A 27,875-nucleotide genomic window follows, 5' to 3' on the forward strand; every position below is an offset into this window, starting at 1 on the left:
ACACACACAATCTTGTGATAGCCAGCTGTCTGATTATAAAGTAGTTGATTTCTTTATTTTTCAACTGATATACATAAAAGTTGTATATATTTATATGATGTCCATAATATTTCAATACTTATATACATCATATAGTGTTCAACTTAGGACAAACCTATCCTTACACTTAAAATGTTATACTTTACTTAAAATCTCCTAGCTTTCACACAATCTTGTGATAGCCAGCTGTCTGATTATAAAGTAGTTGATTTCTTTATTTTTCAACTGATATACATAAAAGTTGTATATATTTATATGATGTCCATAATATTTCAATACTTATATACATCATATAGTGTTCAACTTAGGACAAACCTATCCTTACACTTAAAATGTTATACTTTACTTAAAATCTCCTAGCTTTCTTTTTAAATAAACATGTTGTTATCTAGGATACTATGGTTTGAATAAATGTCTCCAAATGTTCAACGTGTTAAAGACTTGGCCCTCAATCTATGGCACTGTTAGGATTTTGTAGAATCTTTAAGAAGTAGAAGCTGGTGGGAGGGTCTTAAATTATGGGAGACAATGACCCCAAGGGGATTATGGGACTCCAGTCCCTTCTTCTTTCTCCCTTTTTGTAATTTGGCCATGAGTAGGTTCTTCTCTGCCAAGCATTCCCACCATGAGATGTCTTCACAACCATAAGCAATGGGACCAACTAAGCATAGAATTAAACCATTAGAATTCTGAACCAAAAGAAACTTTTTTGATAAGTTTACTATCATAGGTATTTGTTATAATAACAGAAAGATAACTAACACATATAGTCAGGTATAGTCACACATATAGTGCAATAGAAAATTAGAAATTCTTTTTCTTATTTATGAATAATTAACTTTTCAAATATATTTGCAATAATTTACTAGCATAGTCATCATTTATTTGGCTACAAACATGCAGTTAGCCTTCTCTGTAAATTTTTCCTGACCTACCTGTAATTGTGCCTTGTATAATGTTATTTGAATGGCCCATATCTGAACTCTGAGAGGGCAGGTGAGAATCTGGATTGAAAGTAGGGAACACATATAGTTTGAAAAATCCCTGAGAGGATTTTCATATTATTTTTTCTATGTCTAAATTGGTTTTCTCTGCTATAATAAAAAAATTTCATTTTTCAAGTGAAAAATAAAGACAAGGAAAGTATCCAAAAATCACAATGAAAGCAAAGTAAAAGTTGGATATAGGTCTTCTCAATTGTTTTCTAGTTCATTTTAATACATTTCTGGCTGAGCTCAGAGTGTATGAAGATAATACTAATTAGAAATAAAAGATATATTTTCCTAGCTTTCTCTAATATAACCTAATGCTTGTATGACTATCAAATCATTTTCATGAAGCTTTTGGTCTTTATATCAAAATGATTAAATAATTAGAATTTATGTAGCAGATGCGAATATAAAATTAACAAACTTTATAATTTAGTCATAGCATCACTCCCAAATATAAATTACATAAACAAAAAATATATCCATTGCCTGAAAGGAAAGGTGGGGTATCACATCCTGAATAAGATGAAGCAATTTCCTGAGCTAGTCATAATGAAGTGAAAAATAATCTATGACAGTGTTACAGAGGCCTTAAAATGAAATGCATTTTAAAAGTTCTAATACGATGCAATACTTTCTTGACTTTCCTATACGTTTTTCTTCATTTGTATTTTGATATTTGTATCAAGAAACAGTTTAATGAATATTCATATGAAATCAGATTCCAAGAAACTAAACTCATGCTCTTTGACTCTTCTGTTCAACATATTATAATAAATATAGTCTTGAAATATTAGGAATACAATTATTTTAAAGTATGTAGAAAGCTTTCTGGAAAACTCTGACTGACAAAGTATTGAAATTTCCTGTTAACTTTGAGGTAAGTAAAAAGAACTTCATTTTTCAGTTCTGCTCTTAAAAGAAGCATAAATCAAGAAAAAATGAGGAAGGATAATTGTGACAACTGATTTCTGGCCTTGGGCTGATATATGTAGCAGATTGAATAGAACTGGAAAAGACCCTCTATTCAGTATCATTGAACAGCCAAATCCTCTTCCTCCCATTTTATCTCTATAGAAAAATACAGCAAGCAAACAAAAAAAGATCCTCTTCTATATAGTATCCAGTGTTCCATAAAAGATGAACATGACTAGGGATTAATCATTTGGAGAACTATTCACATTTGAAAAAGAAAATTCAAAGCAAAATTCTGGTCAATTCTATCTACAGAGATAGGAAAATGTCACACCAGATAGAAAAAGCATAGTCTTTACCATTTTTTTTTTCCTTAGCTTACATGATCTGAGAGGTCAGTAGATAAAGTACACCTTATAGGCTTTTAATTTTCCTTTATGCATATGGAAAGTTTCTACACTTATTTTTCTCATTGAGTTTATTGGTACTTTTTTTTTTTTTTTGAGACAGGATTTCACATTAAGTTAAGACTGACCTGGAACTAACTGTGTAGCTCAGGCTGGTCTTGAAATCACAGCGACCCTCCTACCTCAGCCTCCCAAGTGCTGGGATTACAGGCGTGTGCCACCATGCCCGGCTAGTGGTATTTTTTAAGGATACAGTACAGTTACATTTATCATTGGGATCTTGTACCTTTACATGACAGGTCTTGGTTCTCATTTTTTCCCCAAACTCCTGCCCTCCATTCACCTCCTTCCCTATTTACCAAGACTTCATGTCCATTTTTTCCTCTTCAATTTTTTCTTTTCCCTTATTTCCTTTCCCCTACCCTTTCCACTTCCCCCACACCTTTATTTATATGGTACCTTCTTCTCTGTATCCAGCTATTCTAGTACTGGAAAAATGGGTATTAATATTTTATGAAAGGAGTCCTTCCTCTTTTTTCTTCAGTTTTTATCTTTTATTAATATATGTTTGCATTACATAATAATTCCATTCTTTGTGGGGAGGTGAAACATACACATAACCTATTTTAATTTTCATCCCCTTTCCCTCTCCACATCCTCTCTCTCCATCTCTTGATCCCCTTCCCATTTTAAAAAGATCTATCTCCCTATTTCCTATTATGTTTTATTTTGCTCTTTATTTATTTTTGGGTTTCTTATATAAGACAAACCAGGAAATATTTAAGCTTGTGTGTCTGATACATTTCACCTAACAGTATCCATTTTTCTACAAATGACTCCACTTTATTATTCTTTATGGCAGAGTGGTCCTCTATTGTGTAGACATAGCACATTTTCTTCACTATAGACAGGTTTAGAAGGAAAAGACAAGGAGTACATAAAATCTAAATTCCACTCTTTAGCATATATGAATGAGGTATTTTGAAATGTAAACAGTCTCCATAAACAAAGGTTAGATATAAAACTTTGTCCTCAAAATGTAGAAAGCGCAGTGGTAAAGAAGAGCTCACACATTACAAAATAGCAACACCTATCAGGAGCCAACCCTGGATGAGCGCTGACCACAGGCCCGGAGCTATCCTTAACTCATTTAACCCACACAGCGGCCCTATTACACAGCAGAAGCAGGCGTAGAAAGGTTGATCACTTGCCTAAGTCCCTGATGTTGGCAAGGGGTGGTTCCAGCAGAACCACACACAACTCTAACACTAGGCTGTGTGGCTTCTCCAGAAGGCAAAGTGTCAACTGAGGGCTTAGATCCATCTACGTGTTGTATTCCCAAGGCATCTCTGCAGCATTTTGTCTCCACAAGTAGAAAGAAGATTAAAGGTCATGGTTTAAATTACTTTTAAAATCAATGAAAACTATACCTGAACATGACTTCTTTTGACTTGGAGGGGGAACAGGTCGTACAACTATCAGATACTTTGGCTCTGCATCTGGAAATAATAAAAACATAATTTATTAGTAAAATCCTTTCAGAACAAGCATTGGAAGCAGCATGCCCGTGCCCTGACTCAGCATTTCCTGGGGTCAGTTACCCTCCATACCCACAGGACCAGTGAATGAAAGCTCCAGGAATGCACAAAGTTAATATTTCCTGAGAAGTCTATTACATTTCAAAATTGAAAATGAAATCCAGATTCTCAAAGCTAAGTGGGAAGGTGTTGGAAAGCATTATGCTAGACAGATTTTTATGCCACATTTCCATCAATATTTTTCTGTTAGATTTTTTTCTTAAATCAGATTATGCTCACTCAGCCTTCTCCTCACAGAGAGGTAACCCGATATCCCAAAATTAGAGAAGGGAAGATTCACATAAGACATGTGGGTCTCATATGTCCTATGATCCAAAATTGCTCATTTTCATGGGAACATAAATATTTATGATGTTTTACCTCATTTTAAAATATGTATCAACAAAATATAAGTTAATAAAGAATATTTTTAAAATGTCTAAATGTAATAAAACTGTTAAAATAATCAGTATGTGCTAATTTAATAAGGAACTAATAATTTATCAAATCTTTTTTTAAAAGTTGATGTTTCCAAGATGAATCATTGCTTAAACATATGTGAACAAAGCAAAAATATTTAGGACAGAAAATAACACCTATCAGCAGCTCTGCTGGATTACTGATTCATGAGTATTATCCACAATATTTCTTTGGAAGCTTTGTACTCTGCAGTTTATTCTACACCAAATTTTATTTGAGTGCTGCAGTCAAGCAATTCACCTCTATCTTTTCAGGCAGACCTCATTCACACCTTCATATTGTTTTCCTTCTGGGTTTAAATATTTTCCTTCCATGAGCTTGGAACAGAGCTTTCTTTACAAAACTTTACACAACTTACTTCACTTTCAGATGGAGACAACCTGGCAATGAAACTGCCTTTAAGACATGTGCCTTTATCTTTTTCTAGACGTGGCTCACAGAACATTTAGTATAACCTGCCACAGTGATTACCAATGAAGTCACCGAGGAAACTCTGGAACTCACCGCATGGCCTTTCCCCGTGCATTGTAGAGTTGTCTCATGATTACTACACAAATAAGGACCCTTCATTCCATTCAAGAATCTTATGTGTTTGAAAATATATATCACAGGAGCTTATATAAGGAATTATTGACTCGAATCAAACTAAGAGATTCCTTAGTAGGGCAATAATCACTGTTTATTTTTATTGGGAATAGAGAGCAACATAGGTATTAGCAAACTACCATGTCGTGAGTGATTTCTATATGCCAGACAGTGTTTAGAAGTTGATATTTATAGCCTAATTTCTCCTATGGCAATTCTACCTGGAACATTACTATTACTCCAATTTGTAATGGTGACATTACTGAGGTAGAGTTATTTTTACAGACGTTTAAGATGCAGGTCCCCCATTCTTGGCTTAATGCCTTGTTGTCACCATCTTGAAATACTTAATACTTCTATCTTTGAAATTGTGTTTTGAAAGAGAAGAATGATGGGATCATGGAGCATGGATGTGAGCAGAGGAAAAGGGAACAATACACTTTTTGTAGGTTATTTTCCTCCTTATTCACATAGCATTCCATGTGCTCCATTATCATAGTTTTTATCAAGGCCCAGACTATGCAAGAGCTTAGCAAGATAAAATCAAGCATGTCACATCTGCCACTGCGTAAGCAGTTGGGGGTGTACGCTAAGACCTCTGACAGACTACACTTCACAGAAAGGCGATAGTGTTTGAAGATACAGGGACAGCCAAGGATTCCTGTCCCTCCCTTCACCCCCTCCTCCCTTCCCTATATACAAATACTTTATTTCCATTTTTCCATTTTCTCATATTTTTTCTTTTCCCTTATTTCCTCTCCCCTCCCATTCCCATTTCCCCTACACTTTTAGCCCTTTTCTTCCTATTTCACATTGCCCATTATATCATTAGGATCTATGTACTATTATAGTTTATTCACACCAGAGAAACTATTTGGTATTTACACGTGCGAGTTATTTATTTCACTTAGCAGTATATCCTCAATATGTATCCATTTTCCTCTGAATGAATCTAATTTCTCATTCTTTATGGCTGAGTAATATTATATTTTATAGAAAAACCACATCTTCTTTATCCAGTTTCCAACTGATGGGCAAATAGGCTGTTTCCAAGTTTTAGCTATTACAAATTGTACCACTGTAAACATAGGTGAGCATATATCTCTGTAATATGATTCTTTTAATTCTTTTGGAAAGATACCCAGCAGAGGGATGGCTGGGTCTACTGGAACCTCTAGTACCAGCTCTCTGAGGTATCTCCAAGGAGGTAAACTTTGTGCTTAGCGATTAGGTATGAAAACTTGTACACAAATTTTGTTAAATTGACTTTTTTCATTAAATTTATTGATACTTTTTAGGTATATAGTACAGTTACATTCATCATTGGGATCTTGTACTATTTCATGATGTATCTTGGTTCTTATTTTTTCCCAACACCCCTGGTCCTCCTTTCACTCTCTCCACCCTGCCCTGTTTACAAGGACTTTGTTTCCATTTTTTCCTTTTCTTGTATTTATTCCTTTCCCTTCTTTCCTTTTCTCTACCTTTCCCATTTCCCCTACTCCTTTAGCCCTTTTCTTCCTATTTCACAATATCAATTACACAGTTTGAACCTTATTTACACTTAGCTTTTCACACCAGAGAAAATATTTGGTATTTACAAGTGTGTGTCCTATTTATTTCACATTAGAGTAATTATGGACCATTAAATGAAGTAATAGTAGATTCTGATAGAATTTTGGTAGATTTCTGTATAATTTTAAATTTTAATTTTTCTTTATTTAAAAATGACATTAAATAGCAACTAGCACTATGGCAAGTTAATGGATGAGACCTTGAAAGCAAGGGTAAAGGTTTAAATGTTAATGTCTTTAATGATAAATTTTCCCTTATTTTGAAACAAGGGCTCTCCATTTTTACTTTATACTTAACCTTGAAACTAAGATACAAATATCTTAATTAATCTCCAAACTTCCCTTTTAATATGCCCCAGGAATTCCTTCTAGAAAACAAAGGGTAAACCCCTTGTTTTCCTAAATTATTCTTATTTTGGTGGAGTGTCTCGTACAGCTAACCGTTTAATTCCTTCCTTAATATAGATTGGTACAATTATGTCCAAGTACTTTTTAAAAAGATTTGAAATTAGAACTGCAAACAAAGAAGTCAAAGATAGTGCTGTCATCTAGGGCATATGGTTATATGAGCAATTTAACATAACTTTGTTACATTCACAGTCACTTTTGATAAAGCATAGGCTGTTGCCATTAATTGCAAATTGCAACAGATGCCAGAGCATGGGCACATGTGTTGGCTCTCATTGCTCGCTAAATACTCACTAAATACTATCAACAAGTTTGTATTTCAGCAATCTTTTACTCTATTGGGAACACAGACATGGAAAAATAAGACAACTAAAAAACAAGACTTCTATTTCTGTTTTACATTATGAAACTCTTTGTGGATTTGTAGCAGCCTAAAATATATATACATTGTAGTCTTATCAGCAATTCTACCAAAATCTACTACAACTTCATTTAGAAGTACGTAATTTAAAATGTCAATTTAAGAAAATTTGTGTAGAATGCAGTTACCTTAAGCTTTCATACTTAATAGCTAAGGTTGTACAAGGTTGACAACTAGTTAAATTTAATTTACTTAATCTTTTAAATGTCCTATGTTAGAAGACAAGATGGTATACTGCTAAAGAAAATCAAATATTGATGTTGTTCAGAAATTACTGGATTTTTTAGAAAAGCAAATAATCCTCCTATAATTGCTCTGTTGATAAATCCCAAATCTCATATTTTGGATCTTTTCCCTCTAGGCATCACCTGTGTTTTAGGGAGCACTGCTTTCACAATGCTGTCACTGTGGTGGTGCTTATTCCTGCCATGCAAAGGTTCATATAATAAACCAATCCAGGATGAGCCTATTAAAATTATGTAGGAAACTTTTAAAATGAAAAAATTTACCCTGCCATCATTTTAACAACATGTATTCATGTCCTAAATTTCTAGACTTACAAGCATAGACCTGGAGTCCAGGATTAAATTCTACTCAGATATTATTAGTACAAGGCACTGCACTTAACCCATACCTAAGTTTCCTCACCTACAAAATGGAAAATAAACTAATGATGATTAAACTAACTTATAACGGTGCTAACACAGAATGTTCACAATGATGATGATTTCTTGAAAGTCTATGTGTTCTACAGGGTCAAAGGATATATTATAAAGGAAGAAATTGCTCAAAAAAAATTTTAAAGCAGCATCATAGACTCCAAATCCAAAAAGTTCACAAGCAAACTCTGGCAGCACATAATACAATACATTATGACCAAGCATAGTAATTAGTTTATTACAAGCATCCAACACTGAGTTTGAGTAGGGTGATTATAATCCTATTTCCTGGTCCTAAAAACTTTTTTGACAAAGTGCAACATTAATGTTTTTGTTTTTAGGGTTTGTTTTGTTTTTTTGTTCTTGAGACAGGGTCTCACTATCAAGTCCAGGCTGACCTTGAACTAACAGCATTTCTCCTGCCTTGGCCTCCCAAGTCCTGGGATTACAAGCGTATGCCACCAAGCCTGGCTGCAACATTAATTCCTAATAATAAGAGTTTGATGTAATACTTACTTAATATTGGAAACTATATCTTGAAACATCTAAGCCTTTGCTAATATAATCTACATTTGCTATATATGCAGAACCTTATATGTACATTTGTAATAACTAAGTTCATTACAGCATTTTTACCCTCATTTTTCCCTATTACTATGAAATTTTCATGTTACACTAAGATTCTATTGTTGAAAATTGCATCAGATTTTTTAATTGAGTAGCTAGGATATAGATTAGGTTTATAAACAATGAATGATACAGCCAGCCACATTACATCCATTTTTCTCTTTGAGACACCACCTCCCTTTACAGAATGTGGTTGTTTTCTTCAATCATAAAACAGAATTTTCTATGTTACCAGCATCACAAAAGCAACAACTGGCAAGTTGGTGTGAGTAAATTTGTGTTACTATGGTAACCTTACTCAACATCTGAATGATTTTAATTTTATAAGAAAAAATCTAAGTTCTCCAGTCAATATATGCAGAGCATCAAGCAACCACTGGAGATGATCTTTTGACCTATTCCTCTTCTTAATCCTTTTCTCAATCATTAAAAGTACAAAACCACTCTCCTCGAACTAATGACAGCTTGATTTACTAATGTCTCCTTAGAGACCAGATTCATGGAGGGTGTGTAAGTTTTACTTTTGGCAAGAGAGGAGAGATGCTCTGCTCACGCTATTGTGAGTTAAAAAGATCTAGGTCTCTTTGGGCCCAATCAAGGTCAGATGACTTCAAGACCCAAAGAGAAGTTTCAAGTGCAAAATGTACTTCAACTTGGCTCACAGATTGTTGAGGACAGTTTGTAAACACTTTTGTGAATAATTATATTTATTTTTTTCATTCATTTTATTGGTACATTTAAGTTATCAATATGTTGACATTCATTATTGGGAGTTTGTACCTTTATATGATATATCTTAGTTCTTATCTTTTTCCCCATTCCCCTGCCCTCCCTCCCATCCTTCTACCCCTCCCTGTTTTCAAAGACTTTGTTTCCATTTTTTCCTTTTCTCATATTTATTCCTTTCCCTTCTTTTTGATGTTAAAAAATAAAAGGAGTTGGATTGCTCCTATTGTGATTTGGGCATTTCAAGGAATGTTAAAACTTAATCCTGGTGAATTCCCAGAGAGATGAGAGATACATTAGCATATGGGTCACAATGGACAAGCCAGGGATTGCCTGCAACACTACTCTCCTTGACTTCCAGGATTGTTACAAATGGCTGCTTAGGAAAGCAGAGAGGACACCTAGAACTGTCTCCCTTTGAAGACCAGCAATAGCCCTGAGCACTAAGCCACTGGACAGCTTGTAGGAAGGCCTGCTTTGACGATCTGTGCCAGTTGCTGCTGTAATTCTGGTACCAGGCACCTGATTATAGAGAGGGACCAATACACACAGAGATCAGTGCAGTACAGAGGGCTGAAAGGAGTAGACCTTGGGACTTCCAATTCCTCTTAAAATCAGACAGACTGCCCTCTGGGCTGTGCCAGCTCCTTAGGATTTTGAAAACTGGGAAAGAAATAAGAGTCCTAATTTTAAAAAAAATATCTAAATTCCTACTAATCTGGCAGGTGGACGCTTACTGTTTGATTCAGAGACATAAAATGCAGCATAATTATGCCTGAACCCAAAATAATAATTTAACGATGTTGAATATTAAGTTGTTTATAAGAAACTGCGTATTTAAAATTCAGAATTTTGTGTTTGAGTCTAAGACAGGCAGCTTCCATAGCTTTAACCATTTCTCAAATTCATTTGATAACTGACAGTGTCTGACATTTGCAGCGGCTGGAAGCACTTGTGATCTTGCTTCATGGCCTGACATTTTCTAAAAAGGTCAAGAAAGTGACAGCTTTGAAGTTTAACAGAAGAGGTTCAGTGAGTTGGAAGAAAACCCAGTAAAGAACTATTCCTAAAATGCTACATCACCAGTGTTTTCACTAGCACACAAAATGATGCACAAAATGGAAAGACAAGGCTATTGACCACTCAATCAAAAGATAAAGGAGGAGATCTGGACCTTCTAGGTGAAAAAAAAAATATTCAACAAAAATTTAACATTTCTTTGGCTTATTTTTTTTAATTCCTTAAATTTATTGGTACATTTTAGGTATCCAATATGATGATATTCATCACTGGGAATTTGTACCTTTACGTTATATACCTCGGTTGTTCTTTTTTTCCCCATTCCCCTGCCCTCCCTTCCACCCCTCCACCCTTCTCTATTTATAAAGAATTTTATTTTATTTCTTTCTTTGATTTCTTTCCTTTCCCCTATTCCCCCCACTTCCCCTTCCCCTTCGGACCTTTTTTCCTATTATCTATTATACATTCGGATCCTCAATTACACTTTCTGTTTCTCACACCAGAGAAACTATTTGGTATTTACACACGTGTGTCCTATTTATTTCACTTAAGAGTATGGCCTCAACATGCATAATATTAATAATAATATCAATAGCTATAAATGTCTCTAGTTTCTCATTTTTTATGGCTGACTAGTATTCCATTTTGGAAAAAGCCCAATTACCCATCAACTGGTGACTGGAAAAAGAAAATGTAGGTTTTTAAATTTTATTTTGAACATATTTTAAGGTAATAATACCTTCTTCCCAAAAAATTTCAAACCATAGTATAACATGAAAATAACACAAAGGTAAATTGAAAAACATTCTACAAAATACCTAACCAGGACACTTCAAAACTATTAAAGTAGGGCTGGGGACTTAGCTCAGTGGTGCTGTACCTGTCTCACAGTGCAAGGTCATGAGTTTGAACCATGGTACCAAATAAAACAAAAGAAAAAACAGCAAAGTCATCAAAAACAAGGAGAGTCTAAAAAATTCACACAGTTTACAAGAGACATGATTACTAAATGTAATATAGTATTCTAAATTGGCTGAATAGAAAGTGGTGATATTTGTGGCAAACTGCAGAGTTCACGCCACTTCTAAGGCCCTGAAAAGCAAAGCTGTCCTTCCAGCAGCTTCCCCAGCCGTAGGGCACCATGCTTTCACCTGAAACATGCAAAAGCACTTGTTTTCTCTCCCAGGGTTCGCAACCCCAACTCCACAGTTTATTCAGCTTATCAAGTGGACTTCAAGGCCACTGGACTGCGGGGTTTCCCCAGGAACACAAACGTCAGTGTAGGGCATGCACTGAGCTACGTCCTTCCAGCGCAGAGCTCACATGGAATTCAGGACGAGAGTCGGTGATGGGCTCAAAGGTCCACAAAGTTCAATCTATTTCAGGACCATCTAACAGAGCCTAACATTTAAACTTGATCAGGACTCTGTGCCAAGAAACTGTTTTCCCCTTTGAAAGCTTATTTAAAGAGAATAATTTTTGCCAATATTCTTCAAGAAAAAGAACCCAATACACTTAAAGTCATTTTGATTCATTAATTGGATGAATTATATTTGAATATATATTAACTGTATATGAGTAGGATAAATCTTTTATGTTGGTTGGAAAAAGCAATGACCGGCACATGGAATATCTCTTTTACATGTAATTGTTTTATGTCAAAGTCTGTATTAAGCATATCTAAAAATCCAGATATAGATTTTAATGCAAATTATGTTAAAAAATTAATTTAAAAAAGAGGCAGAAAAAGGAGGCCAAGAAAATATAGGAAAATATTTTATAAATTTTTTATTATTTTCTATATTAGAGGATTTTATAAAGTGTATGTCATTTTATTGTGTATAAAGTAAATTAATATTTTTATGTACTAATATTTTTATGTTCTAAAATTTTAGTAATGAATATGGACTACCTGAAAATGGGAAGTTATCTTTCAAATAATTTACTTATAGTAGCATTTCATAAAAATAAAGTTTTAATCTGGTATAAAAAGAAATGCAATATAGTATCCTGGACAGGATCCTAGAACAGAATGAGGATCTTGAGTGAAAACTAAGAAAATCAAGTAAAATATAAACTTTAATTAGACAGCACTGTTAGATCTTTAGTAGTGATAAATGTATCATATTAATGAGAGATGTTAATGATAAAAGAAACTGGGTATAATATATACAGGAATTCTCTCTTACTTTACAACTTCTGTTTAAATCAAGCTCTTCTAAATAGTTTATTAAAATAGAGTAAAACCAAGTAAATAATAATATAAAATCTATGTATCAATAAATCAAATGAAGCTTTTTCAGTAAGTACAAATTAAAATTCCTAATGGATATCAATGCAGTATAATTAGAAACTTTCTTAGTTTACAGAAAATAATGCAGCCATGCCTAACCTGGAGCTTGCTGTTGCCTTCTTTTTAACATGTTATCACAAAAATATAAAACATAGTTTATTTTATATATATATATATATATATATATACACACACACACTAACTTTTTGTACAGTATAAAAAATGTATTTTTATAATGTGACCCAAGACAATTCCTGTTCACTTAAAAAAAAATGGAGAGAAAAAGCAGAACACAGATTATACACAATTGAAAAAATATTTAGAATTTAACTATCTTAACTATCTTAACTATCTTAATTAGAAGCCAGTGTGACATAACATAAGACTCCTAATAAGAATAAAAATCATTTACAGAATTTGAAAAGATCTAAGCCCATGGAAATCTCCACAGCAGAAATAATATCATTCCTATTTGCATCTACAAGTGTTCATAGTTAGCTCTGATGTAACCGAGTGGACACAACCCAAGTTTAAGCTTTCTTTCTATCTCTTAACATCTTCTGTGCTTCAATTTCATTGACACTAACACTGAGCACTGTATTCTTGAAAAATATCCTTAAAAAGCCTCGTTGTGTTATAAGCTTAGACAGAGCTGTCACTTAATATTTGGTTTTGAAAAAAAGGAATCTTCCAATTGTGGCCACAGGTTGGGTAAGTGGACAGCACTCAGACAGGGCCCTTGGTTCTGTGTCTCTCTCAACTGCCTCTTGTGTCCTAGAGGAAGATGGAGGCCTCTCTGAGAAAATGAGGCTAGGCAGAGGTGGGTAGTACTGTACTGAGAATATAAAAGGCAAGTCAAATACTACTTGTCTGTTCATTGCTTAAAAGGCCACCACCCAGACTTTTAAAATTTCAGTACTGTGACCATCCTTCATCCCCACCCACCCCACCCATTCCCCCAATTCTGGTGACAAAGAACTGAGTAATAATAACAAATTGACACCATGACAGCAAGTGGCATAAATAGTTCATATTTGAATTTCAGTCCACATCAATACCGAAGTTCAGTTACTGGGGAAATTGATAGGCTCCAATATTGATGTGACAGAGCTTCATGCCAACAAAAATAAACCCACCACAAATTACATTCATAATAATTAAAAGACCCTAAAATAATTATATATGCAAAGGCCAGAGCAGCAGGAATTGATATTTTTGGCCAGTTGAAAAACACTGATGACTTTTCACAAAGGATAGTACCCCTTCTGGAAAAACATTAGTGTTTATTTGTTTTCTAGAAAACAGGAAATCGTACTGTTTATTGGCCACATGTTAAGTTGTAGTTTTGCAAAATCTCATGGTAATCAGAAGTCCAACCAGACTACAGAATGGTATTGTCACAGGGCTTTGTCTGAGAGATTTTCAAAGCTGAAATAAGGAACTTAACTCACCCTTGTAACAGGTTTTCTGACTACCATAAAAGAAGAATTTTCAGGATGTGTTAAAGGCATGAGAAGGGTTTATTAGACAGAGATTTTAGGGCACACTCAAGAGCAGAGCATGGGTACTCAGAGAAAAGAGGAGCATAACAGTTTGGAATTGGGAACATTTAAACCTGAGGGGGTGGAAAGTCCAGTAAAAAGTAGCCCATATCTCTCCCCAAAAAAGGCTACTTAGTCCATTCCACAAACATGGGACTTTAGTTCTGTTTCATATTGCTTTTTTTGTTTTATTTTTTATAGGTGATTTAAACATTCTCTGAATTATCTCAAGCTGTTGCTTGCTTTCTTAATTGGGCCAATTTATGGCCTTTCGGCTATTGGTCTGGTAGGAAGGAATATAAATCTAACCATGAGTTGCCTTTATCTCAGGGTCAGGCTCCTTCTCCTTACTTTCTTAATTGAACGAGCCATTGCAGTACTTTCAGCAGAGTCCTGGGAGTTGCAGTCTTCTTTAAAGTACAATTTTTGGTTATGATTTCCTTGTCTCCTTTTTACCTATCTTTTATTTCTTCTATTCTACCTCAGTATAAGTAATATTATTACTATCTTTGTTTATTAATTCCATTTAAACTATGCTTACTAAGTTCAGAAACTTCAGTGTAATATCTTTTGTAATGCTGTTTAGACTACATTTGAGTTTAAAAATAAAAATTTCAACAAATCAGTTGAATGAAAGATATATTAATAGCACATTGTCCTTAACTGTGCATTAAAAGATGTTTATAGAAATACAATCATTACAGACTAACAGAAGCCTTCCACCTTTTACAGTACTGCTAAGGCCCTCTAGAAATATTTGGTGGACTGCATCATGGTGGACCTGAACTACACTCTCCCATTTGCATTATTCACTTAAATACTTTAAGCCTGTAAAGTAGGTATTGTTCAACAAATATGTTCTGAAAGAATGAATTAAGCTGCTCTTTTACCCTTTTATTACTTACAGTTAGAACAAAAATGAGTGAAGCTGGGGCTTTACAGGAAGAATTAAAAAAATGAAGGTTGGGAAACAGCATTGTTAGCAAAAGTAATCTTTTTTTCTTTTGAAAAGCTCTAAAATTTGAAATGAAACTTTAATCAGAGAAGTAGTTTTTGAAAAGCCCACTTACAGAAATGGGTTTTTTCTTCTGAAGTCTTTTTTTCTTATGAAAAGAATGTGTTTTAGTGTGTGACAATAAACTTTTTCCTTAAAATAACTGGGAAACAAATTTTAAATCAAATCCTACTCTATTTGGTAATTATTTCCAATTGAACACTATAAAATCTGTTGAATATGGAACCCACACCCACTTTGACAGAATATGTTGCTATGCCCCAAGACCCAAAGAGTATTCTGGTTTTTCTCAACGTCTTAGATACAGTCCGCAGGCCAGGGCCCCAGGTGCAGGGATAATAAATGACAAACAGATATTTAGCCAGCCACATCTCCGAGCCACCACTAAGGCAAAAATGACCCAGGACACCAGCCATGGATAGAATATGAGAATGTCCCTTTAAGGAAGTCATTGTTGGAGTTTTTCTTAAAGTCTTGTTTTCATCTGGTAAGATTCTAGGATGCAGTGCTATTGAACACACTTCACTTCAGACCAACCAAGTAATCTGGGGCCCAATGCAAAATCAAAAGACAGCATTCAGATTTTAAAAGCAGAGAAAAGAAATCCATTAAAGACCCCAAAATATTTTCTTTCCTTTTCTCTGCTGTTTTTGTTTTGACCTGTCACTGTTACTGGTCAAGTATCTCAGTCACACCAGATATTCAGGGTCTTTGTGTCCCAAACAAAAATGAGAAAGACACGTAGAAGTATTCAGAAAGGAAGACATTTGTCAAGGGAAGGTATATTTTACAGAGCAGAAGCAGGCTAATGATAATGCTCGGGAGCAAACGTGACTCAGAGTGGCCCAATCTGCTTTAGGTTTGCAATTAATGTGTATGGCTGTCTGCCAGTTGATGATGCAGTAGGAGCCCCCCACAGGATGCTGCCACCCAATTGAACTTCCTGGCTTTGGAGCCATGCATGAGCCTGAATCATTTTTCTTTATAGATGACTGGATCACAGATATTTTATTGTAACAATAACAACAATAATTGGACTAAAACAGACCATCTCCCATCAGTGGCGACTCCAGGATCTCCCAGGGAAGAAAAGCTAATCTCTCTTTCCCGTAGGATAATGTGCCCCAGTGCATACGTGGGTGATTATGTACCCCACAGAATTGCAACCTTTTCACTCAGGCATATAGGACAACAGAATGAGGTGTAGCACACTCCCTCCAAATCTCCCACTGAAGGCACAATGGAACTGCCAGGCTGTGCAGCGAATGCTGCTACTATATTCTGCCAGGAATGGCCACAGGGTACATAGCCGACCTCTTCCCAAATTTACACCCAATTCCTTGCTGGAGGCAGAGGCCAGATGGAGTTGCTAAACAGAAGTGAGAAGCAGAAAGTCAGACAGCAGAGGGACCAGAATCTGAGGTACAAGACAGTTGAGAGCAAAACTGGGGTGTGGTAGAAGGCAAAGACATAAAAGCCCAGGTTCCAAGCTTCAGCACATGTGCCATTGTCCCACAGAACCTCACTTACAATATGAAATGGAAAGATAAAGTTAACAATTCCAGACAGCAATAACAGTGCATTAAATTCAAAACACAAGATCCCCCAGGGATAGTGGTCACCTGCTTATGAAGCTAGCTTTGACTCAACCCTTCTGCTCCCCATTGCTACCTGGTCACAAGTCTGACGTCCCAGGTAATGTTATTTCCTGTGGTCCTGGCACAGATTTTGGTGTATCTCATTAAGCACTGTCCCAAACTAAACCCCGCTTCACTTTCACACTCTGATGAATATTTTTGTTGATATCACGAATATTTAATACACTATTTCTCTTATCCTCTTGTCCTACCAGCCAGTACACATCTTTGCCCAGTTTAGCAGACCTGTAAGACATTAAAATTGTTGACTTTAATGCCTGTAGTCTTTCCTGGCCTGTGTTTTATATGTGTGCCCCACAGAGTTTAGTGTTGGATTTTTTTCTATGAACTGGTTTAGGGTTTGACAAAGGCTTGGTTTTAAAGTGGAGCCTGTACATGCATACAATGACATTTTCCAATAACACAGCACTTTGTTAATATTACTGAAAAATCAGGACTTTTTTGGATATTTTCTTTTGAGTGATAAACCTAGGCCAGATTAGTTCTCAGAAGGTACCCAAGGTCAAAGTCTTCAAATTAACAAGGTGTTTTCCGTTCTTTTTAAATGCTCCAGTAACATTACCATGTAGAGGTAAGGGATATTACTTTGAGGTCAGACTATGAAAGATCTGAGAATCATGCTAACAATCCTAGGCTATTTCCTGTATGTGGGTTAAGCATACAGTTTTTCAACTAATCTAAGATCCTGAGAGAAAAGGAAACACAGTTAATAATTAGCAGAACAACAGGTATAAATTATGGCTGCGCCAGGTAACAAGAGTAGTTACTTTTCCAGTAGGTAGAGTCAACCTCTAAACCCAGTTGAATATTTTTTATTTTCTCCTAGAATCTTCCACTACAGGCAATTAGTGACTTTTTATTATCTGACAGGGATCCTTTCATAGTGAGCATTGAATAGAGCTACCACAGCTATAGATAAAATATAGTATAGGTACAGGGGAAAGTGAGACAGCTCTGGCCTTGAAAAGACTGTATTTGGCTGGCGAGACATTATTCACATGCAAACACACATGACAGTCAAGGAACAGTACAGGCTACCCCCACATGCTGGCCTCCATGGTATTGCCCTTATCAGGACACAGTACCAGAGTGCACTGCATGTCCTGTGAAAGTAAACATTTAAAGGGAAATGTGAAGGACAGTCAGGAAAATTGATATGCCTATATTCCTTGGTACTGCCATATCTAGAGTCTAAATATTATCTTGTATATCTGTTCTCTAGCTAAACCTTTAACCCTCTACCCCTCTAACCTGTCCTTTTATTGGCAGCTGCATTTCCATAAAAGAACTCTCTCTTCTCAATAGCCAGACTCTTGCAATGAATCTGTTGTATCTTTTTGACCCATGACCCAAAAGAGCCAATAGCTATTCTGGAGATCACTTTTAGGTATGACAAAGAAAGAATTTTAAAATTAGAATTTTGTATCAGTGCATTGTGCAATACATTTGAAAAACTTGTTGCACTTTATATTGAAATATTGTGAATTTGTATTTCTAAGCAAATATAGATTTGGAGGCAGTTTATTGTTTGGTAAGATCAAGCAGACCATGAAGATATTATAGTTGAAGCCAGGAGAGAAAAAATGGAACTCTAAAAAGATGTTATTTTTAGGGCCAGGATTTAGATCAGCGGTGCTGCTGCCTGCCTTACAAGCACAAGGCAGTCCTGAGTTTGATCCCCTGTACAAACAAACAAAAACAAAAAAAAACCTAAAAATGTTGTTTTTACCAAAGCATGGTGAAATGATTATCAAGCCTTTTTGATAGAAACCTCAAGATGAATTGCTTTGGTAATAGCATGCATTAATTAAGAAATCGGTACTCCCTAGACCAATATCTAAAAATGCCTTTCGGAGTTTACTTAAGTTCTAGTGAATTTTGGGACTTGGAAGAAAAAACAATTCTAGGATCCCCAATATTTTTAATAACAAATTTGGATTTATCTTGAAGATTTAAAGCCAAATACTTCCCAAGTGGTAAATCCATTACCAAACAACTAACTAAGAATTGGATGGTATTTTGAAAATAGTTTTAAGCAAAAGAGTAAAACTTTATCTTAAAGTGTGTACAGCTATTTCAGACTTTCTCAGTCTCAAACTTTCTCTTTCACGTTTTTTTTTAAATTTCTCAATTCATGACAATATTGAAGGTGAAAAGAATCTAAATCGCCAAGAATCCTTGTCTCCTGGGAGATTTTTGTTTGGGTGGGGTTTGAAGGCAGATAGAGGACACAAAAATAAAACCAAACATCAATTCATCAAGAGTCATGCTAGAGCCAGGGGCCATGGTGCATGCCTGTAATACCAGCTGCTCAGGAGGCTGGGGCAGGAGGGTCACTGGAACCTAGGAGAAAACTTAGGATGTGATTCAAGAAAACAGGATGCAGAAACCTAGGGGATATATTAAATGTGAATCAGTTTTTTCACATCATTACAGGACTCTTGTACCCATCAGTATTTATTACTGTCTAGCTGGGATGATACCATTTTTTCCCCTGCTCCAAATAATCCTCTAAACTTTTAAATCAATATTTACAAAAATTCCCTCTGAATAATAATTTCTAAATTAGCAAAAGAAAATATTTTATTTCTTTTTACTTTTCCATATGACTAATGACTTGAAAATGTCTATAAGTACTTAATAGATAGGTATTAAATAAATGTAATGTTTATTACTGATTAGTGAGAATATTAGGCATAAATCACTAAATAATACTGAATGTATCTGAGTAATCACAATTTCTTGTTTCAGTGGTAAAATGAGATATGATTTTAAAAAAGCATTCAAAAAGTGAAACGTGCCCTACAATGTGGCAAGCAACATTTGTTTTGAAAATGAAATCTATTACGTTTGGGTACAGTTCAGTTTACTGCCACTATATTATTACAAAAGCAAGCAACAATAGAAGCTGTAAGTGATGCTTTTTTTCCATGAAGAAATAAAAATCATTTTCTCTGGAGCCAGGGATTTAGCTCAGCAGTACCACCGCCTGCCTCAAGGACCTGAGTTCAATCCTTGGTACCAAAATAAATAAACAAATAATTAATTAATTTTCTCTGGTACAGCACTTTTCACCCAAAGGATTTCAATTCATTTTAAGATAATAAATTTACTAACCTGCCCACAGCACATCTGTGAAAAACAGACCTGTTAGAGACAAAAAGAATTGAAAAAGATCTTGGAGTAAGCTAGTGGCAAAAAGGCAAGAGAATAGAGACACTAATTTTAAGCATACAGCTTTTGGCAGACTAGGTAATGCCCCCTCTCCAAAAATCCCTAAAGCCTGTGAGCTTTGGGTGTGAGGTTATATGACAAAAAAGAATTAAGGTTGTACATGGAATTAAAGTTGCTAATCATTTGACTTTTAAATAGAGTGAGTGCCTGGAATTAACCATGGGGCAGTAATGCAAACACAGGGATCTTTAAAAATAGAAGAGGGAGAAAAGAAGTGGCTAGGGTGATGTGTTGTGCTTTAAGAAAAGCTTGACTCACTGTTGTCAAGAGGAATGAAGGCATCTTGAAGAAGCTAGAAAAGGCAAAAAAAAAAAAAAAACCCAACAACAAAGTAAATTTTCCTTTCTGGGCCTCCAAAAGAAGTGCAACCTGCTCATAACTTGATTTTAGTTCACTAGACTCATGTTGGATTTCTAACCTGCAACTGTAAGATAAAAAAAATCATAATATTTTCTCAGCTACCAAGCTTGTGGTAATTTGTTATAGAAGAAACAGAAAGCTAATATACAGCTGTCTAATGAACTAAGTGAAACAAATGTAAACAATCACAGAAGAAAATAATCAATTTAAGTAACAAAAAATCAACATTTAACTTAGAACACGAGTAATAAAAGTAGAAACACACAGATTCATTAGCACAACTACCTGAAAATAGAAATATGTAAGAATAATGTTTTTCTACTTCAACTGGAATATCAGAAGAGAAAAGGGACTAATAAAAAGAATACAAGGAGAGTACACTAAGAGTTTTTAAAATGTTACTTGGAGTAGCCACCCAGGAGTTCTGGAATCTGTTTCCTGGACTTCTTTAAGCTACAGAAAGACCCATCTTTGCTACCTACCCTGAATATCTGCCTCCCCCAGAATAAATATTTCATATATTTCAGTTTATTCCATTCTATACTACAAATATGATCTGTATATTCATTGTAAATCATTGTGATACTAATAAGGAAAAAAAGATACAAATCTTTAAAACTTCACAGTTTAATTCAGGCATAGTGGTACAGTATTCTGAGACACGGAGGTAGGAGGGCAAATTTGAGTCCTCTCTGGCCAGGTTTGTGATTTAGTAAGACCCTGTCTCAACATAAAAATTAAAAATAAAAGGGCCGGGGATGTAACTCAAGTGTGAAGACCATAGGTTCACTCTCCAGTATCAGAAAAAATGTACATGGTTTAATATTTAACCACAGTAAATAAAAAAGCTATAGTCAGGCTAGACAAGAAGAGTCACAAGAGATAGATAAGGGATATACTGATAGATATAAGGATATAATAGATATCCACACACCCCTTAATAACTAACCATAAATAAGGTACCCCCTTGCCAACTAGCCTCTCACCTCAAAGATAAAGCTTTAAAAGGACAAGTAAACAAACATAAAGAAGTTGCACGTAGACCACTGGAGGAAAAGACGGTAGGCAAAGGTGCTTGGATCTAGTTATGGAAAGTTCTGGGTTGGGGAAAGGGGTCTCTGACCTCCTTATAAACGCAGCTGGAAACAAAGGGCCCATGAGTCTTCCATCTTTTCAGAGCCCCCTACCCTGATTATTTCTTATCAGCATAGCTATTTTCTCCTTTTCTCCCTTCCTTTTTCTCTTTACAAATAAGGGGTCTTCCTTTTGTTAAACTTTGTCCCTCTAATTTTTTAGTGCAGCTGAGTTTATGATCCTGGTGGACTCTGATGGAGTCACTGCTGCTGTTGATATCAGACAGCAGAGCTGCAGTACTTATCCCCAAATGCAACTGGAGGTTATCAGGCACCAACTTATAACAGTGGAAGTTATTCTACCATTCCTGAAAACATAAAAGGAAAATTTAAAGTTTATGAAATAAGAGAGAAAAGTCTCTATTATCAGCTTTTTTAAAAAGCAGAAGGAAATAAAAGAATTAGAAAGGTATCATCTTACAGCCCTTATATAAAATAATGTATATGAGCAATCATTGTCAAAAGACACTAAAAGCACTAGGTGAAAATTTCATGGTAAATTTTAAAAATCACGCTAAGACCATCTAAATACTCACATACCAAATAATCTTAGGATCAATGAATGGGACAGTCAACCATTGCATACTTCTCTTTGTATCATTAGGAAACTTGTAGTACCATCTATAAAGCAATATTTACCTCCAAAACAATCTGAATCCAAATTTAATACAGCCTTGAAATCTAACTACTTTGTGTGAAAAATATAGGGGACAGAGGAACCAGGTTTAAAACACACACACACACACACACACACATGCACAGAGAATGGAAGCAAACAGTTAAATATAGAATATAGACATGCTGTCTTACAAATCAACCAATTTCTCTAGAAATCAGTGGTAATTCAAAAGAGAAGAAAGAAACATTAGAGGCATAATTAAGCATAACATATAAACTTTGTTTAAACTCTAATTCAAACCAACCAACCCTGAATAGAGTTTTAAGATCACCAGAGAAATTTAAATATAGATATAAAATAGTATTAAATTGTTGTTATAATAAAGGCATGGCATTGTTTAAAATAATTGTTATATGTTAGAAATTAATACTGAAGCATTTTCAGAGAAAAATATGTATCTGATTATGCTGTAAAATTGATGAACAAAGCATATATAAAAGGGCACATTGAATACGAGTAGCAAGACAGTGATACATATTCAAGCTGCATGATGAGAAATAAGGGTTCAGGACAATATTCTCCCTCCTTAAGTATCTGAAATTTTCCATACTAAAAAGATTTAAAGGGTGAAGACACTTCTAGGGCTCAATGTAAAGATGCTTCTATTTTGTGGATAAGCATACAGTTTCTGGTCACTGTTTGTAGTAAAGAGTGAATATAGTAGGGATTTTTTTTCCATTGAGTTTATTGGTACTTTTGAAGTATAGAGTACAGTTACATTCATTTTTGTGAACATTCAATATTTTTATGTCTCATAGAGTCAAATTTAGTGTTATATTTCTCCAAAATGCCTAATCTCATAGTTTTTGGTAACAAGCTTTACTTTTCTTATTATTATTTAGATCTAGAATGTCCTCCCAAATGCTATGGGTTCAGAGGTTTTTGGAGGTTAAAGGATCATGGGAGTACTGTACTCATCAGTGGATTGACCCAGGAATGAATCCATAGTTGAATGTGCAGTTATAAGGTGGGTCTGGTCAGAAGAGCCAGTTCACTGCAGGCATGAGCTGGAAGGGTGGATTCTCCCTCTCTGCTTCCTCTTTCACTCTCTGCTTCCTGACCGCGTGCCATGAACAGCTTCACTCTGCCAGATCCTTCCACCATGCCCTTTCTATCTTGGAACAGTCAGCTCTGGACAGAATCCTGTGAACCAAGATACACCTCTCCTCCCTTAAGTTGTGTGTTGAGTATTTGTCCAAGCAAGAGAATGTAATCAACACGTTTCTTATTTGAAATATTACAAAATTTTAAGAATATATTTTCTTATATTTTAAAAGTTTCTTCTCATAAAGAAACACTCAAAAAGCTGTGGTATTTCTATCAGAAGAAAATAAAGATATCAAGGAAGAATATTATCCACATAAAAAAACTACGTCACAGAGGCTTGAGCCCAGGCATTTCAGCTAATTGGTTTTTTTATGCAGTAGGTTAGGTGGGCAGGAATTATTGGTACAATGACAATGAAGGCAATTATTTCTGTATGTGATAAATTATTTTAATTTAAAAATTGTGCTATAGATTTTAACAGTTATGAAGATAATGTGTAATTCTAAAATTTTGTCAACCAAGGATATTGGACAAATGATTGTATCCTTCAAGATTTGTACATGTTACTCTCGTTCCCTACTACCTCCTTCTTCAGAGCCTAATCCCTAGTCACCTTACCAACTACAGCTTCGGTGTATTTTCCTTCTGTGGGAAGAGGGAAGTATTGGTTGGGAGATGTGTTGCTGCCATAGCCCAGGAGAAAACCTTCGAGCTTTACATTTGGATTTGGACGCAGGAACTTCAGGAGGATGGAGTCACTGGTGGAATTGATGTGGACTTTCAGGCTCGGCTTTTTACCTAATAATAAAAAAAAAATGCTGTTACTTTACTTCTTTTGCATCCCCAAATATTCCCAGCAAGGGTTGTATGCCTGAAGCCATTGTCCTGTGAAGGATTCTTGTCAACTTCCCTACTCGGATCAAAGTGCATGCACCTAAATGCCCAAAATATAGCTAAGAAAATAGACTTACAAACGCATAAAGTAACCTATAATAAAAACAAAATCTTGATGGTTCAAACCCAATAGTTTATTATTGAGCAAGTAGGTAGCAGTTTTGTTTTTGTGATCATCCACAGTCGGTCAGAACCTTCACTTTATGGTGGTGAAAGGACCTGAATTTTTTATTGGCAAAATTGAATTACTACACCTTCAAAACCCCCAGCTTCCTATGTGCTGATGTTTAGCCCCACTCCCAAAGGCATTGGGTCATTGATAGGACTGGAAAGAGAGAGAAGAAGGGAGGATTTTGACTTAGGGGTAGAAGCAAGAGAATGGTTAAGAAGAAAGATGATTTGTTCCATTAGGAGCTCCCTGGGTCAGCGAGACAACTACACAGAGATTTTCAACAGTGAGTCCAATATCTAAGTGTGATGTTCAGCTCAGTATGTCATCTGGGTGTCACTAGCTAGAGAGACTACAAATTGAGGAGACAGACCTTATTTCAGTTCTCCAGACATTTTTTTTCTAAACTACTAATGCAACAGAGGACGATAATCACTAAAAGTTCTTACTGGTTTAGCCATATGAACATGCTTAAGCCTTAGCTTCCTATTTGAAAATGATGGATAATAGCTCCTTTCTTGCTGGGTTATTTACAAAGATTATTGAAAAAAGGCACAGCCTTAAAGCTGGCCTATAGCAACTGCTCAATAAATATTTACCAATATAAGCCATTCAGAAATCCAGAAAGCTTTGTGCTCACTTCAAACTTATTTAGTAACAAAACCAACTCTGAATCATCCTGAGTCCATTGACTCTTTCTTTATTTAGTTCCACTCCATGTGACTATTTACATTTTTCATTGTGGAAACGTGTACTTAGTGGTAAAGACCTCATTGAGAAATTTATATAATAAATGATATATATTTTCTAAAATGTCCAAAATTTCTGAATTCCAAAACATATCTGGATCCAATGTTTAAGATTTTTCACTATATTGGTTCTTCCTACCCAGGAACAAGGGATATCTTTCCATTTTCTTATATCCTCTTCTATCTCTTTTTTTTTAGAATGCTGTAGTTTTCAGTGTAGAACTGTTTTGTCTCCTTTGTTAGATTGATTCCTAGATATTTCTTTTTTTTTTTGTTTTTTGGATGCTATTGTGAAAAGGATTGCTTCCCTAATTTCTCTCTCAATGAGTCTGAAGAAGGCTATTGTGGGCTGGGGATTTAGCTGAGTGGTTCTGCTGACTGTTTTGCAAGCAGAAGGTTCCAAGTTCAATCCCTGGTACCAAAATAATAATAATAATAATAATAATAATAATAATAATAATAATAAATAAAAATAAAAAAAGAAGAAGAAGGCTATTGATTTTTGAGTGTTGGCCTTGTATCCATCTACTCTACTGAATCTGTCAATTAAGTTCAGAAATCTTTGGCAGACAAACTTAATATCTTAAGATCATCATGCCTGTTATTTAGAATTGAGAACTCAAGTCCCTTCCTTATCATACATTACTTCATCTATTAATAGTTCTCAACATATCTCCTTTGAAGTTGACTGGTATAATCTTCTTACATTCTGTAATGAACATTTGGCACATTGTTTACCCAGTACGGATTCCCACTACCCTTGGTTTGCCTTCTGTACCTCCTTTTACTCATCTAATTATTACTGCAATAAGCCTTTTAGTGGACAGAAAAAAAGGTTAAGCAAGATTTCTTACCTTTAGACCATATCAGTATGTTAAGTACTATTTCAAATGAAGGTTTCCATGATTATTCAATGACATTTTATACTACTGGACAATGTCCTCAAAATTTGGGGCCTATATTTATATGATTCTACATTAATTTTTAATCTTTAATAATATATTTGTTCTCATTTTTAATAATTCTGGCTTAATGGCTTGGGGCCTAAGTCATTTCATTACAATTATCTTTCAACAGTTAGTAATAGGGCTGTAGTGAGTAACATAATGTAAAGATAACAGAAAATAATACAATGTAAGACAAACCTAATTAGGATATTACTAATTCATAAAAGTGGCATATATGTTACCCAGAAATGTCCAGTATAAAGAAATAAGAATACTAGAAGAATGTTTTATTTGCATATTCAATTAGAAGCAAAGTATAGGTCAACAAGTGTGAAAGAAAATACAAAAACAATACAAACATTTTAGAAAAGGAACTCTAGGATGTGTTTGGAAAAAAATTGCATATTGGCACAACAGAATCTTGGATCTATGACAATGGTTTCTAATACTCTTGTTTGCAACACCCTGGGGTATCTCAAAATATTTCAAAGAGTATTGTGAAATTCTTTTAAAAAATATTTCAAAATACAATTAGAATTAATTGATTTTTAATGTTTGAAAATAAATACATTCCCTGCAGCATTAAAATCAGTAATGGGGTATGGCTGGAAAACCAGACAAAAGGTATAGAGCACTGCAAGTTCTGAGAACTCTTGGGGTCAATGAGAGGGGACAAGTTGATGTTAGTTTTTGAGAAGCTATGATTAGTTTCAGTCAAGTTCTATAAAGAAACAGCCCAAATACATGGTATTAAGTAAAACCAACTAAACTCTCACAAGCATCTACAGATCTGCAAGAAAAGAAGTGCCATTGCAATATAGTCAGTAGCAGAAATCTGTCATGTATGGTCTCTTATAAGATTATCTTATTATACTTTCCAAAATATTTCAGAGCATTGTCTGAACTCTTGATATCCAGCTAGTCAAGGCAATAAAATTATAAGAAAAAATAGCAAAATATTAAACTTTTGTTCTAAAATCAAGTATAACTATTGGAAAGCAACAATAATTTGTTTATATAGTTTCAATGATATAAAACACTAATGATGAAATTGAAAGTTAAATTAAATCATATGTAGCAACAATTTCTCCATATATAAGTAAAATAATAGCTGTAATATTTATGTCAATAAAATAAAGATTACAGGATTAAAAGCATAACCCTACTTACCCATACTATAACCCTCTTATTCTGCTTATGTTATATAGTACTAATAGTACCAACTGCTATACTTGCTCAGCCACTTATTTTGTTATACAAAATTCAAGTTTTCTAAGATACCTAAATAATTAAATCAAGTCCTATTTGTTCAGATATGACATATGAAATATAGATTTTTAAAAATCGATATGTTGAAACTGGTCAAACTTTTAAAATTTGAAATTCAAAGCAATTAGCAAGAAAAATAGCAAAATACAGATTGGTAGAAAATTTCTGCAACACATATATCTACTGAAAGATTTGCATCCAGAATATATAAATATTCTTTCTATTCAATAAAATGATAAAACAAGAAAAAGAGACACAAAATTTAAATATATTGAAATCGGTTCTTCACTAAAGATTTATAGTAACCAAGAAGCATATGAAAAAATGTCCAACATCAGGATCATAATGTGTTTTCCATAAGAAGTCATGTAGAGGCTGGGGATTTAGCCAATGCCTGCCTCACAAGTGCAAGGTCCTGAATTTGATCTCCAATAGCAAAAAAAAAAAAAAAAAAAAAAAA

At 34.7% G+C, this 27,875-nt stretch overlaps 1 protein-coding gene across 4 annotated transcripts in view; it reads right to left on the minus strand.

Moving 5' to 3' along the window:
• The window catches only part of Abi3bp (ABI family member 3 binding protein), a 244,480-nt gene that overhangs the window by 160,083 nt on the left and 56,522 nt on the right, over positions 1-27,875 (minus strand). For all 4 annotated transcript variants that reach the window (XM_010639622.3, XM_033768043.1, XM_010639621.3 and 1 more), the window contains exons 2-3: positions 24,006-24,185; positions 3,781-3,849 (exon numbers count right to left, since the gene is read on the minus strand). In XM_010639622.3, coding sequence (XP_010637924.1) covers positions 3,781-3,849; positions 24,006-24,185 — 249 coding nt within the window. The remainder of the gene's footprint in view (positions 1-3,780; positions 3,850-24,005; positions 24,186-27,875) is intronic.

The sequence above is a fragment of the Fukomys damarensis genome, unplaced genomic scaffold (assembly GCF_012274545.1).
Source record: "Fukomys damarensis isolate Sample0158 unplaced genomic scaffold, DMR_v1.0_HiC HiC_scaffold_24, whole genome shotgun sequence".
NCBI lineage: Eukaryota > Metazoa > Chordata > Mammalia > Rodentia > Bathyergidae > Fukomys > Fukomys damarensis.